Below are 15520 nucleotides of genomic sequence, written 5' to 3'. Positions count from 1 at the left end.
CCTCGTGGCTGGGCGGCCGTCGGGCTGGGGCTGCGTCTCCGCTACAGGGAGAGTGATTTTGTCCTGCGTTCGTTTGGAGAATGCGGTTTGCACTACAGGGGGAACTCGGCCCCGGAAGGGTCTGCTTTAGAAGCCCGAGGTTGGGGTGGTGAGGCTCCGCTGCAAGGACAGGAACCTCAACGTCAACAGGCACCTCCTCAACTGTTGGCGCGTTAGAGAGGTGTGCCCAGAACTCCGCATCAGTTAAGTCTGTGAACAAATTATTTGCTGGCCATCCATTCTATGCCTCTCTTGAAGTGCTGGACAACAGTGGTGAAAAGGCCCATGTGACCTTTACATCCCTGGGAGAGACTTTGTGATTGTCCACAGTTATGGTCCTGTGTGATCACAAAAGTATGCCCCTGGCGCCCAGAGCACTGCTGCTGGCAAGTCATTCATCAGAAAAATTAATTGAACTTCAACCACGTGTGACTTGTGTGCCCTAGCTTTAGTGGAACATATGGAGTGTTACAGGACCCCAAAGAGAGACCCACCAGCCCTGCTCAGGAGGGGCAGGGATAGCTTTCCAGGTGAGGTGACTCTTGACTGAGTTTTAATTGAACTGTGGAGGCCAAGTGAGGTGGTGTGGTCAGGGAATCCAGGCAGGGTACACAGCACATACAAAGACATAATGTATGGGTGAGTGTTGTGATCAAGACCACAGGTGATTTGAGGACTGAAGCAGCTTTGGTACAGCAGAGTCTTGGTGGGACTACTTAGAATACAGGACCAAGGAACACTGCTTGTGGTAGAGGAGGCAGGGAATGTTTCCTCAAAGAAGGGCATGAGAGTGGAGCTTGGAAAGATGAATTAAGAGTTAATCATTAAGTTTCAGTTATAGACAACACAAGAACAGGAATCTGTTGCCATTGGGCTACCCACCCAATCCCCCTGAACCTTAGTTTCTTATATCTAAAATGTGTAAGTTGTATGTGATGAGGATTTCTAGTGTCCTAAATTTTCCATAAAACAATGGCACTAACATCTGGTGAAAGCTGTGGTCCCTTTCCCCAGGGAAAAAGGATCAGGGAGGCCCAAGCACAGCTCTGTATACTAAGAGGACCACAGAGAGGAAAACTTGGTGTGAAATATGCCAGCTCTGTGCCTGGCATAAGAACAACTCAGCAAATGTTTTTTGACATGGGAGCCCTCCTCCCTTTCCTCCTGGGGACCTTTCACACAAAGAGATTCTTCAGCCCCTGAGTCTGGCAGGCAAGTTCTGCTTCCTGGTGTGGAGGAGGGAGGAGACAGCTGCTATGGTCCCAGAGTGCTTGGTTTTCCATTGCTGAAACCAGGATGTGGTGGGAATTGTAGCAGGAACACCAGGATCCTGCTAGACGGTCTATACTGGTGTGCCTACCCACTTAAATCAACAAGTGAGGAAATTAAGGTGGGGGAGGCTCTGGCCTGGGTGGGGAATGGTCAGAAGACCTGGATTTCCATCCTACCTCTGTGTGGTCTAGGGCACCTTTCCCTGAGCCTCATCTCCTTTATCTATAATAGTGGAGTAATAACTCTTACCTCAGGGCACTCTAGAAAAGGTTGGAGCATTATAGGTACCCATTAGTATACACTGACTCTGTATCTGACTTAACTATTTGTGACTGTGTTTCACTCTTCTCCTTAACTGTAAACTTGAAGATGGAAGGTAGAGCATAGAAAGTGGGAATGTGAACATTATGACAAAAGACAAATCCTTGTTCCCAGTCTAGACTCAGGTTAAGAAAACTTGCAGAGCTGGGTGCGGTAGCACACACTGTAATCCCAGTGACTCAGGAGGCTGAGGCAGAAGGATTGAAAGTTTGAGGCCAATATCAGTAATATAGCAAGATCCTAAGCAACTTAGATCAGATAAAACAAGGAGTGGGGGATATAGCTCAATAGTATAGTACCCCTGGGTTCAGTCCCCAGATTGAAAAAAAGAAGCAGAAAAAGAAAACACTCAGGGGCTGTCCGTGTAGTTCAGTAGAAGAACTCATGCTTAACTTGCTTAGGGGCCTGGGTTAGATACCCAGAACAGTGTAAGGGAGGTAATCTGTAGAAAGAACTGATTTGCACAATTGAGGATATGCTGGTAGGTAACAGGCACAGGGCTTCACCTTTTAGAAGGGGCCCACTCCCCCGCAACCCTGCCTCTGGGGCTCATAGGCAACTCAGGTCTGTGAAACTAAAGCCTGTGTGCTTTCTACCACAGCAGGGAGCTGTACCCATTGTCTGGATCTGTCACCAGCCCACCTAGAAAGAAGCTCCAGCTGCCTCATTGTCTTCTCTCTGCTCTCAACCTCCTCTTTCTCAATTGACTTCTACTCTCTGTACCTTCTATTTAGCCAAGCTCATTGGGGGTCTGGGGAGGAATTCCTGGTGTGAAGTGTGCCAGCTCTGTGCCTGGCATAATTGCAACTCAGCAAATGTTGGTTTACATGAAAGCCCTCCTCCTTTCGCTCTTGGGGACATTCACACAAAGAGATTCTTCAGTTCCTGAGTCTAGCAAGCAAGACCCTGAGTCTAGAAGGCCTGGCCAGGCTGTGTTAGCCTCCTTCCTGTATCATGGTCTGCCTTGAGTTGACCCTTTCATTTTGTGTGGGGGAAGGGGTACTGGGCGTTGAAACCAAGGGGACTCTACCACTAAGCTATATCCCCACCTTTTTTTTTTCCTTCTTGTTCTTCGGCACTGGGGATGGAATGCAGGGCCTTGTGCCTGCTAGGGAAGTGCTCTACTACTAAGCTACATCTCCAGCTGCTTAGGGGTTTTGATAAATAATGCATAATTAGCACAGGAAAATGTTTGCCATGTCTAACAGGTAGTATTTGGCTGGGTTTTTCAGGATAGGAAGATGCCACCCAAGCGCATAGCTAAGAGAAGGTCAGCCCCAGAAGATGCCATCCCCAAAAGCAAGAAAGTAAAGGGTAAGTTGGCTGTGGCCTCTTCTTTCTGCTTGTGGGTGGCCTCTTAGAACCCAGGGAACCTGGGACTGGGTTCCTTCCTCCCTGAAAGATGAGAGGCTTGGATGTCCAGGGACCCCACACCCAGCTGGAGGGTCTCCTATAGCTCATTGAATCTCATCCTCAAGGAATTAAAAACTGGGCTGACAGCCCAATGTGGTGGTGCACGCCTGTGATTCCAGTGATTTGGGATGTTGAGGCAGGAGGATTGCAAGTTTAAGGCCAACCTAAAGCAATTTATTATACCCTCAGCAAGTTAGCAAGATCCTGTCTCAAAAAATAAAAAGGACTGGGGATATAGCTCAGTGGTAAAGTGCCCTTGGGTTAATCCTCAGTACACACATACACACACAATCAATCAGTCAATCTTAGAATTTTGCTCCAGGCAATGATGTATTTTGATTAGGACCACTGATTTCCATAGTAGGTTCAAGTCCTGCCACTTTCTAGATATGTAACCATAGGCAAGTTAAAACTTGACTGAGCTTGGGTTACCCACTTCATAAAATGGAGATGAGAACAGCACTGATCTCTCTGGGCTGTTGTTGTGAGGATTAAATGATTAAATGAGACAATGTCCTGGCAGCATTTGAGGGAGGAATCCCTGGTTTTCTTTTTTCTGAGATCCTAAAGTGGGGCAGGAACAGGAGAAAGCCACCCCCTGTCTGGGAAGAGGGTATGTGAACCCACACTCAGACAGTGTCTGTCTTTTGCAGACTCTCGTAACCAAGCAGTGAGGGCCACTGCCTCCCGCCGTGGTCCCAGCGCCTGCTCCTGCAAAGGTGCCTACAGGCTGAGCCCTCCTGACCAGAAAACCCACCCAGGTGGCTCCCTGCTCAGTGCACTCTCTGCGCAGCCCCCGGGGCCCTGGGGGCCATGGCCACGCACCTGGAGGAGAGGCTGGACGCTATTGGCTGTCTGGGGCTGCCGAGGCCTCCATTGGCTAGCAGAGGGCCTTGTGCCGCCCACTGGTGGGCACAAACCTCACTGCAGATGGTTCTGTGGCCTGCCTCTTCCTCTTCAACTGCCAGTGTGCTGCCCCATAGGGTTAGAGTGGTCAGTTTTCCTCTGAAAATATATCCAGAAGTTGAAAATCACAGCCTGGGGATGGAGGAGGGTTAGGGTAGAGGCTGGTGTCTGCTCCAATCCATGTAGTCTCCCTTGGTTTTAGTGCAGACTGCTAAATTGCCTTATGACCCTGGGAAGATTGTTGAACCTCTAGGTTGCTCTCTTCCCTTTTCTATAACACAGGATCCTAAATATGGAAAATCTGCAGAGCAAGTCAAAGGTAGAGTAAGCAGTCAGTAAAGGGTGGACATTATCTGAGCCCCAGCTATTAGCACTGTGACTTCTGACAGACAACCTAGGCTAATCAGGAAAACTATCTTGTGTGGTCATGGTCCTCTTCCCCTCCTCACCAAGATTCATTTCACAGAATGGGGTCTCCTTGTTTCTATTTCCTTACTGTCACATTAATAATGTGCTCAGCTTTTAATCTTCACAGAAACTCTCTGAGATGATGAGGAAACTTAGTCTCAAGAATGTCATACTAATGACTTATTACAGAGCAGGGGCTTAAACCCAGGTTCAAGATTGATTCCTGATGCCAGAGTCCATGAAATGACCTCCCTCTCTCCTATCATCCTGCCCACTCAGGGGCTATCTTCTCCACCCCTCAGTCTCACACAGGTCCCACAACACAGAACCAGGCTTGGTGCTGACACTGGGCCAGGGCGACGTGGGCCAGCTGGGCCTAGGTGAGAATGTTATGGAGAGGAAGAAGCCTGCCCTGGTGCCCATTCCAGAGGATGTTGTGCAGGTTGAGGCTGGGGGCATGCACACCGTGTGTCTGAGCAAAAGTGGCCAGGTAGGCTGGGGGGTTGGGCAGTGCCTGGGGTTGGGCGGGGGATGGGCTAGGGTTGGGACACGTGCTTTAAGCCATATACATTTCACTGTGGAGATGGAGCTGGCTAGCCAAGCAAGGAATGGCCTAAATGAGAGTGGATTGAGACCAGATCTTGCACTAATGGGGGCTTCCTGGGCATAGGTCTACTCCTTCGGCTGCAATGATGAAGGTGCCCTGGGAAGGGACACATCTGTGGAGGGCTCAGACATGGTCCCGGGGAAAGTGGACCTGCAAGAGAAAGTGATACAAGTGTCAGCAGGAGATAGCCACACAGCAGCTCTCACCGAAGATGGCCGTGTTTTCCTGTGGGGTTCATTCCGGGTAAGACTGGGTCTAGAAGACTGCATGGAAGTGAGGGTATAACTCAGTGGAAGAGAGCTTATCTAGCAAGCATGAGGTCCTGGGTTTGATCCCCAGCAACAAACAAACAAACAAAAAAGACTGGCTAGGTGTGGTGGTGCATGCCTATAATCCCAGAGGCTCAGAAGGCTGAGATAGGAAGATTAAAAGTTCAGAGCCAGCCTCAGCAATTTAGTGAGTCCCTAAACAACTTAGCAAGACCCTGTCTCAAAAAATAAAAGGGCTGGCTATATTGCTCAGTGACTAAGCACCCCTGGGTTCAGTCTCTGGTACCAAAAAAGTTATCCAACCTCCTTTCCACCATTGTACTTGGGTTGAAAAAGGCAGGGCTGGGGCCCAGATCCAAATCTCTGGCTTCTTCTGGGCCTGTCCACAGTTCTAGCTCTTTCCTTGAATCTGATGTTATGAAGTGCATGTCCTGAGAAAGGGGTGGGTCAAAGATGCCTTTGGGTTGAAGCTGGTATAGGAAACTGCTCTTGTCATCCCCTACCTCTCTCTTCCCTTCCCAGCCCTCTTCCCTACTTTCCAGAGGCTTTGGGGGAATGAGGCAGGAATTGTCATATCACAGTGTTTCCAAGGCAAGGAAGTGTAGTTTAAAAAACAGTTTCAGCATTAAGATTGGTACCTTGGTATTTATTTTGAAATCTCATGAAAAAATAAGGAATCCGATGAGTGTTTCCTCATCGAGGTTATTTTAAAATTTTTATAGAGGATTTCTTAAGAGTAATTAGAATTATATATTGAACACCCAGCTACTTGACACCAAGTTTCAACAGTTATCAACTTTTTAGCCAGACATATTTATTTCTACTCACCTATTCCTTTGTTATTATAATGCAAATCCCAGATCATGTATGATTTCATTCATAAATATTTCAGGATGTGACCTGGCTCCTGTCTGCCTCTTTATCCCTTCTGCTACTACTTACTACACTTCACCAGATAGCTCTGTGGCCTCCTAAAAGCCTGAATGTGGCTGCTACAGGGCAGGCAGGACTAGCTGATAAGTGCTGTCTTCTTCCCTTCTAGGACAATAATGGCGTGATTGGGTTGTTGGAGCCCATGAAGAAGAGCATGGTGCCTTTGCAAGTGCAGCTGGACATACCAGTGGTAAAGGTAGCCTCAGGTGGGTCTAGGAGTACTCACTGTAGGCAGGAGCTAGAGGACCTACTTCTGGGGCTGGATCAGCCTTGGTCCTAACAGATAAGCCATGCATCCTCCGTCTTCCTCTCATCTTCAGGAAATGACCACTTGGTGATGCTGACAACTGATGGTGACCTCTACACCTTGGGCTGCGGGGAGCAGGGCCAGCTAGGCCGAGTACCTGAGTTATTTTCCAACCGTGGTGGTCGGCAGGGCCTCGGTAAGTAGTTTCAGTACATCTAGTGGGGTAACTTGGCAAACCAACCCCTGTGGTGACTAAAAGCAGGAGGGAATCTTGAGCTTCAGACTTGCATCAAATAGACTTGAAGTGTTAAGATCTCACACTTTAAAAACTGGGTTGGGGATATAGCTCAGTTGGTAGAGTACTTGCCTTGCATACACATAGACCCTGGGTTCAATCTCCAGTGCACACCCCCCCGCCCCGAAAATAAATAAATAATAAAAACTCAAACTTGAGTGAGGTGTGGTGGCACACACCTATATTTCTAACTACTTTGGAGGCTGAGGCAGGAAGATCACAAGTTCAAAGCCAGTCTTGGCAATTTGGCAAGACCCTATTTCAAAGTTTTTTTTAAAAAATAGGGCTGAGGGGGGGCTGGCGTTGTGGCTCAGTGGTAGAGCACTTGCCTAGCATGTGCAAGGCCCTGGGTTCCATCTTCAGCACCATTTAAAAATAGAGAAAATATTTTTTTAAAAAATGGGGCTGAGGGCTGGAGTTGTGGCTCAATGGTAGAGCACTTGCCTGGCATGTGTGAGGCCCTGGGTTCAATCTTCAGCACCGCATATAAATAAATAAATAAAATGAAAGATCCATTTACAACTAAAAAAAATGGGGCCAGGGGCTGGGGTTGTAGCTCAGTGGAAGAGTGTTTGCCTCGCACGCGTGAGGCCCTGGGTTCAATCCCCAGCACCACATAAAAATAAACAAATAAGATATTGTGTCCATCTACAACTAAAAAATATTTTTTAAAAAATGGGGTTGGGTATATAGTTTGGTGGTAGGTAGAGCACCTGCATATCTGCTTATCATGTGCAAGGCCCTGGGTTCATTCCCCAATGTTGACCAAAAAGGGTGGGTGGGGTTCAAACTTTGGAGACTGATGGCTACCCTGGGTATGGGGGAATTTTTTTGTTTTTGGTGCTAGGGATTGAACCCAGGGTAGTTTGTACTTTACCACTAAGCTACATCTCGAGCCCTTTTTATAAAATTTTTGAGACAGGGTCTCACTAAGTTGCTTAGGGTCTTGGTAAGTTGCTGAGGTTGGTCTTGAACTTGCAGGCCTCTTACCTCAGCCTCCTGAGTTGCTGAGATTACAGGTGAGTGCCGCCATGCCCAGCTACCATGAGTTTGAATCCTGTTCTGTCATCTACTAGCTATGGGACCTGCGCCGTATAGTTTCCTTATTTCTAAACCTGTCTTTAACCTTACTTCATTGTGTTGTGTGAAGATAGATAAGTTAATTAGAAAAATATCTGGCACATCGTAAGTTCCACATAAACATTACCTCTAATACTGTGGGAATCTGAGCATAGCACTTACACTGGCTTTAGTATCCTCTTCTGTAAAATAAGGTTTAGAGTTCCTGCTTAGCCTCCTCCCAACGGTTTTCAAAACATAAGAGAAACAGGCCCAGGATCAGAGAAGAAAAAGGCCATGTGCTTCTGTCACTGACCCTGACTGCTTTACCTACAGAACGACTCTTGGTCCCCAAGTGTGTGATGCTGAAATCTAGGGGAGCCCGGGGCCATGTGCGGTTCCAGGATGCCTTCTGTGGTGCCTATTTCACTTTTGCCATCTCCCAAGACGGCCACATATATGGCTTTGGTCTTTCCAACTACCATCAACTTGGTGAGTCTGAATGCAGCATAGCATAGGGGTGGCCCAATGACCTGGTTCCAGTCCTGGCTCTGTCACTTATTCACTGTGCACCCTTTGTAGAGTTCCTTAATTCCCCAGAGCCACAGTTATGTCTGTAAAGTGAGAATATTCATATCCTGGTGAGGGTGGCCTTGCTATGGGATGGGATTGATAAAACATCTCCTGAAACACCTTTACCCCTGATGGCAGGAACACCAGGCACAGAATCTTGCTTCATACCCCAGAACTTGACATGCTTCAAGAATTCCACCAAATCCTGGGTGTGCTTCTCTGGTGGCCAGCACCATACAGTCTGTCTGGATTCAGAAGGTAGGACCTCCAAGTCCTCTATGTTAGAGACAAACTAGGCCTAGCCAGACCAGGGCCTGTTCTACAGTTTGGGCCAGACATGGGTCCATAAAGGTCACCCTTGTCCTCCAGAGTCCTGGTGCTTCCAAATACAAGTTCATTGGAGGCCTATTTGGAGATTCTCCTAGGACTCACCCAAAATGGGGACACTACATACTTCCTTCTGACCATGCTGAGAGTGGGGACATGAGGACTCACCTGGCCTGCTGCCTGTTTTGCCCAGAGGATGTCCTCTGCTACTGCTTATCTCTCTCCCTCTTCTCACAGGAAAAGCATACAGCCTGGGCCGGGCTGAGTATGGGCGGCTTGGCCTTGGGGAGGGTGCTGAGGAGAAGAGCATACCCACCCTCATCCCCAGGCTGCCCACCGTCGTCTCAGTGGCCTGTGGGGCCTCTGTGGGGTATGCCGTGACCAAGGATGGTGAGTGGGGCTCCCCACACCTTGTCTGGTTGGGGCCTGTGGGTTGTGATTCTTATACTCTCTAGCAGGCTGTCTACCATCATGCTGGAATTGAGATGTAGAAATTGGTCTTTGCTCCTGACCCTCAGAAACTCTCTGATTTGATAAATATAAATGAGTAAACAGATTATTTGAGACTGGGTCTCACTGTGTTGCCCATGGTAGTCTGAAACTCCTGGGCCCAAATGATCCCCCACCTCAGCCTCCTGAGTGCAAGAACTTCAGGCACATGTGCATGCCACATTACCTGCTGGCTAGAAGTGATTAGTTCTGCAGAGGAGAAAAACAAAGAGGAGATATCATTGAGACCCAGAGTCCCAGCTTCCCAGGGAGTTATACTTAAGAATCTTAGGGGAAAACAGGCTGAGTAGTCAGGGTCCTGGCCAGCATAGGAGAGGAGGATGTCAACAAGTGACTGCCAAAGCCTAAAGGGGTGAGGGGGCACAGTAATGGAGAGCTGCTAGAAGGCTGGCTGGCAAGCCGGGTGTGGTGGTGCACGCCTGTAATCCCAAAAGGCTGAGGCAGGAGGATCACAAGTTAGAGGCCAGCCTCAGCAAATTAGTGTAGCCCTAAGCAATTTAGCCAGGGTCTTGTCTCAAAAAATAAAAAGGGCTGGGGATGTGGCTCTGTGGTAAAGGGCCCCTGGGTTCAATCCCCAATACCCCAAAAAAGAAAAACGAAGTCAGCAGAAATGCTTGATCTGAGACTGGGAAGACCTCTGAGGAAGTGAGGGCTTGCACTGTACCCCAAAGGTTTTATTCTTCAAGGAAAGTACAGGAAGGCATTCCCAGCTGGGTAATTTCCATAACAGTCTCAATGACAATTAGTCCTGAGAATGGAGGGTGGATGCAGGGATTTAGGAAGGAGCCAGTCATTTAGGACCTGGGAGCAGGGAGAAGTCTTTACATTATCTCCTTGACTTCTCCCAACTTCCCTGAACTCCCAGAGACTGGACCTTATCTGGCTGCTGTTGGCCAAGGCCAGAATTCACCCTCATGTCCCAGGTTTTGCAGTGTGGAAAGGTGTAGCCAGAAATCCTGGAGACAGCTGGCTCCATTTCTTTCCCCCTACAGGTCGTGTTTTTGCCTGGGGTATGGGCACCAACTATCAGCTGGGTACAGGGCAGGATGAGGACGCCTGGAGCCCTGTGGAGATGACTGGCAAACAGCTGGAGAACCGCGTGGTGTTGTCTGTGTCCGGCGGAGGCCAGCATACAGTCCTATTAGTCAAGGACAAGGAGCAGAGCTGATGAAGCCTCTGAGGGCCTGGCTCCTTCCCCTGCCCTCCCTTATAGAACAGGGAAGCAGAGACAACTACAGATTCCAGCAGGCCTCTCCCCAGCCCTGAGCACTGTCGTCTCCTGCCATTTTTCCATCAGCAGAGCAGAATCCTTTTCTCTCTTTCCTCCTCTTTTCTGGAATCATCCTGGGACCTGCAGGATGAAAGGGGAGGGAGATGGGAGGGTCTGTCAGAAGGAACATTGCTCATCCCAGACTATGTAGTCAGACCTTTCCTTCTACTTCCCTACCCTCCTGTGGTCCTGGCTGGCCCTGACTTTGCCTACAAAAAAAAAAAAAAACAAAACTTCTTCCTCTGGAGGTGTGGTACCTGCACTTTGAGAAGTTGGGCTTTATCAAGCCCCATTCTGGTCTTGTGTTTCTAACAGTCCCCAGGCAAACAGATGGTACATTCATCATACCCAGTTGTCATGGAGCCATGTCTGGGGGAATTTGGAGGAAAGACAAGGCTACAGGACCTGTGCGCAACCCCAAGCCAAATATTTGGCTCTAAACAGGTGTCCGAATGAGCCACTTGATGAAGAAAAAGCCAAAAGCTATTCTCCCAGAAGCACAAAGCATACTCTTATCTCTCAGGCATTGCCTGTGGATTCCCCCATTTGTTGGGCCGCACCTGCAACCAAGGACATGAAAGCTGGGCTGGGCTGGGCAGGGCTGGGCAAAGCATGGGGTAGATGAAAGGTTTTATGAACAGCAATATTGGGAGGAAGAGAGGGGAAGGAGTTGGAAGGGCAAAGGCTGGTCCTCAGAAAAGGAAGCAGCAACTTGTACAGTGGCTGTGAAAATAGTTTTTGATTTTTTTTTTTTAATTATAAAATATTTTGGAGGGGAGAGTTGAAATCTTGTAACACTTTGAATAAATTTAAAGTTTTATAAAACAGGTCACTTGTTTTCAATACACACCCTATTCTTTTAAGGGACTACCTGCCATGTGCCAGGTACTGTTGGGAAGGGCAAAATAAGCCCAGGCCTGTGAACTTGGTGTCAAGGTTACAGCTTAAAGGATGTCAAGATCTCCCAAGGTTTCCCGTGTGCTTGCCCGGGGCAATTAGAATCTATCAAAAAGAAGAAAAGAGTTGTTTGGGTGTTTGTTTCAGGAATCACTGGAGGGTTTTTTGTTTGGTTTGGTTTTTGTTTTTTATGATGCTGCAGAACTGAGAAATGGGATAAATCTTTGAATTCTCTAATCCCAAGTCTTTTTTTTTCTTTTTCTTTTTTCTTTTTTTTAATTAAATGAAGTTATATAATGGATGGAGAGAGACTATTTTTTTTAGAGAGAATTTTTTTTTTAATATTTATTTTTTAGTTTTCGGCGGACACAACATCTTTGTTTGCATGTGATGCTGAGGATCGAACCCGGGCCACACGCATGCCAGGCGAGCGCGCTACCGCTTGAGCCACATCTCCAGCCTTTTTTCTTACTTTTTGACTAGTGTTATTTATTTTGTCATAAGTAAGCCACATCTCATGTTAACTTGAGATTAATTCAGTAATAGCAGTCAATTTAGAACTTTGTTTTAGAATATTTTGCCTTAAATATGTTTATTCTTTTACCCCCAACATTTTCTGTATATTATATGAGCCTAACAGGTCAATAATACACATTTTTCCCACTCTCCATGAGTAATGTCTTTTTTTTTTTTAACCTTGATTTTATTTATTTATTTTTATGTGGTGCTGAGAATCGAACCCAGGGCCTTATACGTGATAAGTGAGTGCTCTACCACTGAGCCATAACCCTTGCCTGAGTAGTCTGTAATTCTGTAACAAAGTAATAAGAACTTATTTCCATTATTTAAGGTAGGGAAAATTGGACTATATAACACCTTTACTCTTAATTTTAGCTTCTTTAGATGTAGATAAAAAAACAACATAGTGCCCACATTTAAGAAATAAACCTGAAGAAAAAATGTCTAACAAGGTCTGTGATATCCAGAGAATTTATTTGTGTGACTTCCATGGTCTCCTTAGAGTCACTGTTCATGAAAGCTTCTACATATGATTATGAAGTTTAGTTCTTTCTCCCCTACTAACTAATATATTAAAATATTGTGAAGTCTGGAAGATCAGAGGTATCAACATTTGATATATGACAAATCACCAAATTTTTACTGGGTTAAAAGAAGACATTCTACATGACTATAAGGGAGCATTTTGGACTGGGTTTAGCTGAGCAATGCCTATGTTGAAGACTTTTGAGTATAGTACATCTCGAAATGCTTACAGAGTTACCTGTATTGTTTTCAATAGTTGATGTATTTATTTAAACATGGTACAGTATCTTAAGATAATTTGTGTATATTAAAGAAAATTTTCATAAGCATTTGAGCAACCAAATCAGAACTGATTTCCTCAATATAGTGGTCACCATATAGGTATTCCTATTTACATTTAAATCAATTTTTAAAATTTAAAATAATGTTTTTTCAGTTATACAAACCATTGATTATCAAGTACTTGATAAATCACATGTGGCTTGCGCCTATGGTATTATGAACAGAACATTTCTATCATGGCAGAAAGTTAACAATGGACACTGGCTTGTTATGGACAGAGTCTATGTTAGGAAGGTTATACTACCAAACAGATTCTTGGATGTTTGGTTTGGGTTTTGAGTTTTGGTTCTGGGGATTGATCACAGTTGCCAGGGGCAATTAGAATCTATCATACTTTTATTTTTTGAGAGGGACTTGCTCAGTTGCTGAGGTTGGCCTTGAACTTGTGATCCTCCTGCCTCAGCTTCCTGAGTCACTGGAATTACAGGCATGCACCACTGCCCTTGGCAAGATTTTTGGATATTGATGATTCTTAGAAAAAAATGAATATGAGGGCTGAGGCTATAGCTCAGTGGCAGAGCGCTTGCCTTGCACGTGTGGGGTACTGGGTTCGATCCTCAGCACCACATAAAAATAAACAAATTAAAGGCATGCTGTCTATAACTACAAAAACAAATTTTAAAAGAAAAAAATGAATATGAGCTGGGTACATACTAGGCAAGCACTCAACCACTGAAATAGGTTCTCACCAAGTTGCCTGGAGTGAACTTGACCTTGCCAGTTTTCCTGCCTCAGCCTTCAGAGTAAGTGGATTATGGGTGTGCACCACCACACCCAGCTACAATACCGCATTCTTTTGTTTTTTTCCTTGTTTGTATTAGTGAATTGTACATAGTGGGATTTGTTATGTATTTTTACGTGCATATAATATAATTTGACCAATATCATTCTCCAGTATATCTCCTTTCCCTTCCCTCCTCCCTCCCTCTGGTCCATTTCCTCTCTTGATCTCTCTTTAATTTTTGAGATTCTCCCCCCACCCTCATACACATACCTTTCTTCTATCTTTTCCTCTCTAGCTTTCACATATGAGAGAAAACATAGGGTCCTTTCTGAGTTTCGCTTATATCTCTTAATGTTCTCAAATTCCCCCCATTTCCTTTTTTTTTTTGAGGGGGCAGGTACTGAAGATTGAACCCCAAAGCACTTTACCACTGAGCTATATCCCCAGGCTTTTTTTAAATTTTGAGATAGGGTCTTGCTGAGTTACTTAGGGCCTCCCTAATTTGCTGAGACTGGCCTTGAACTTGCAATCCTTCTGTCTCAGCCTCCTGAATTGGTGGAGAAATACCCCCCAACCCCTGCCCATTTTTTTTTTTTTTTTCCTGAGACAGGGTCTCTTTTAGTTGCTCAGTCTGAGGCTGGCTTTGAACATGCCATCCTCTCACCTCAGTGACTGAGATTATATGAATATATCACTTCACCCATTCCTAAAAACATGAAATCGTTTGTTTAATCCTCACAACTCTTCAAGGTAGGAATTGCTAGCCCTCGAGGAAACAGTCACAAAGTGTTGACTGGAATGACTTGCTTGAGGTCCAGAAGCCACCATGTACCCAGAATGGGCTGGACTCTAAATCAACCTCCACCTAATCCAAAACCTCTTTCTCTTCCTCATATTGTATCCAAGAATTAAGGTCTCTAAGTGCTTTGCATGCCGGACACATAGTAGATACTTTCTCTGTAAACCATTGTGATTATTGTACTTTTTTTTTTATTCTCTAAATAATTATTGCCTTTTTTTCCCCAGTGTTGAGGATCAAGTCCAAGGCTTCACACATATATGCAAGGCAAGCACTCTACCACTGAGTTACAACCCTAGTCTTGCTTGTTTTCTGGGTGTTTATTTTTATTTTACTTGTGTAAATACCATTAGTTCAGTTCCAGCATACCAGAAGTATCATCTGCTTTTGTGTATTCAAACACATCAAGTACTTCCAATTTTGTTTACTTTTTCTTTCTCCAACCTGGATTGGTTACCCCAAAACAAATGTGATCATAGTATAACATTGTTCAACTACAAGAAATATTTGCAAAGTCATAATGTAAATGTTAATAGTGCTTTAACAAAAATTAGAAGATGGAGAATTGTGTATAGGGACCAAACTACAAATGAAAAGACAGTAGCATAGTATGTTATTTAGAAATATGCAGATAGATTCAGGAAAAACATTTGGAAATAGTCACTTTAAGGGAGTGGAAGTTGGGGGCAAGGTAGGTAGTGTTTTGCTTAGGTCATAAATTCATCAAATATTTCTGAGTGCTTATCATGCCCCAGATAATGTAGGAATTGATTAGAAAACAAAACGGACAAAGTCCTGCCTCAGAAAGCTTTTTTTTTTTTTTGATACTGAAGATTGAACCCAGGGGTACTCTACCACTGAGCCACATCCCTAGCCCTTTTTATATTTTATTTAGAGACAAGGTCTCCCTAAGTTGCTGAGGCTGGCTTTGGACTTGCAGTCCTCCTGCTGTACCCTCCTGAGCCACTGGGATTATAGGCATGTGCCACTACACCCAGCAGAAAGTTTATATTCTTAAACTTTTTTTTTTGGGGGGGGGGGTTAATTGGATTTAATTGTGGATGTGAACATATTACATCGGGTACAAGTATGACATCTCTGGGAAAGCAGAAGTGGGACCCACATTACCTGCTGGGGAGCCAAGTGCTCCCAGGGAACAGGTTAATGCTGTGTGTGAAGTATCACTGGTGTCAGGGCTGCAGGCCACAGCTAGGTGGGTAGTGTGTGGAGGAGCACAGCAGCCCCTCCAGCTCAACAAGGAGAGA

The 15520-nt window shown here is 45.6% G+C and overlaps 1 protein-coding gene across 6 annotated transcripts in view; it reads left to right on the top strand.

Moving 5' to 3' along the window:
* Positions 1–11276, top strand: part of Rcc1 (regulator of chromosome condensation 1) — a 17443-nt gene extending 6167 nt beyond the window's left edge. Inside the window, exons 1-11 of one of the 6 annotated variants that reach the window (XM_048815994.1) lie at positions 26–569; positions 2865–2946; positions 3699–3806; positions 4662–4849; positions 5030–5209; positions 6278–6374; positions 6489–6611; positions 8106–8261; positions 8481–8600; positions 8907–9059; positions 10172–11276. In XM_048815994.1, the coding sequence (XP_048671951.1) occupies positions 2874–2946; positions 3699–3806; positions 4662–4849; positions 5030–5209; positions 6278–6374; positions 6489–6611; positions 8106–8261; positions 8481–8600; positions 8907–9059; positions 10172–10347 (1374 nt within the window). In that variant the 5' untranslated portion in view covers positions 26–569; positions 2865–2873 and the 3' untranslated portion in view covers positions 10348–11276. Of the gene's footprint in view, positions 1–25; positions 570–2864; positions 2947–3698; positions 3807–4661; positions 4850–5029; positions 5210–6277; positions 6375–6488; positions 6612–8105; positions 8262–8480; positions 8601–8906; positions 9060–10171 lie in introns of those variants that run through there. The other 5 variants (XM_015485401.1, XM_048815993.1, XM_048815995.1 and 2 more) reach the window with 5 other exon arrangements.
* Positions 11277–15520: the final 4244 nt, after the last annotated feature.

The sequence above is a fragment of the Marmota marmota genome, unplaced genomic scaffold (genome assembly GCF_001458135.2).
Source record: "Marmota marmota marmota unplaced genomic scaffold, marMar, whole genome shotgun sequence".
NCBI lineage: Eukaryota > Metazoa > Chordata > Mammalia > Rodentia > Sciuridae > Marmota > Marmota marmota.
This window is presented reverse-complemented; position numbering and strand designations above follow the sequence as displayed.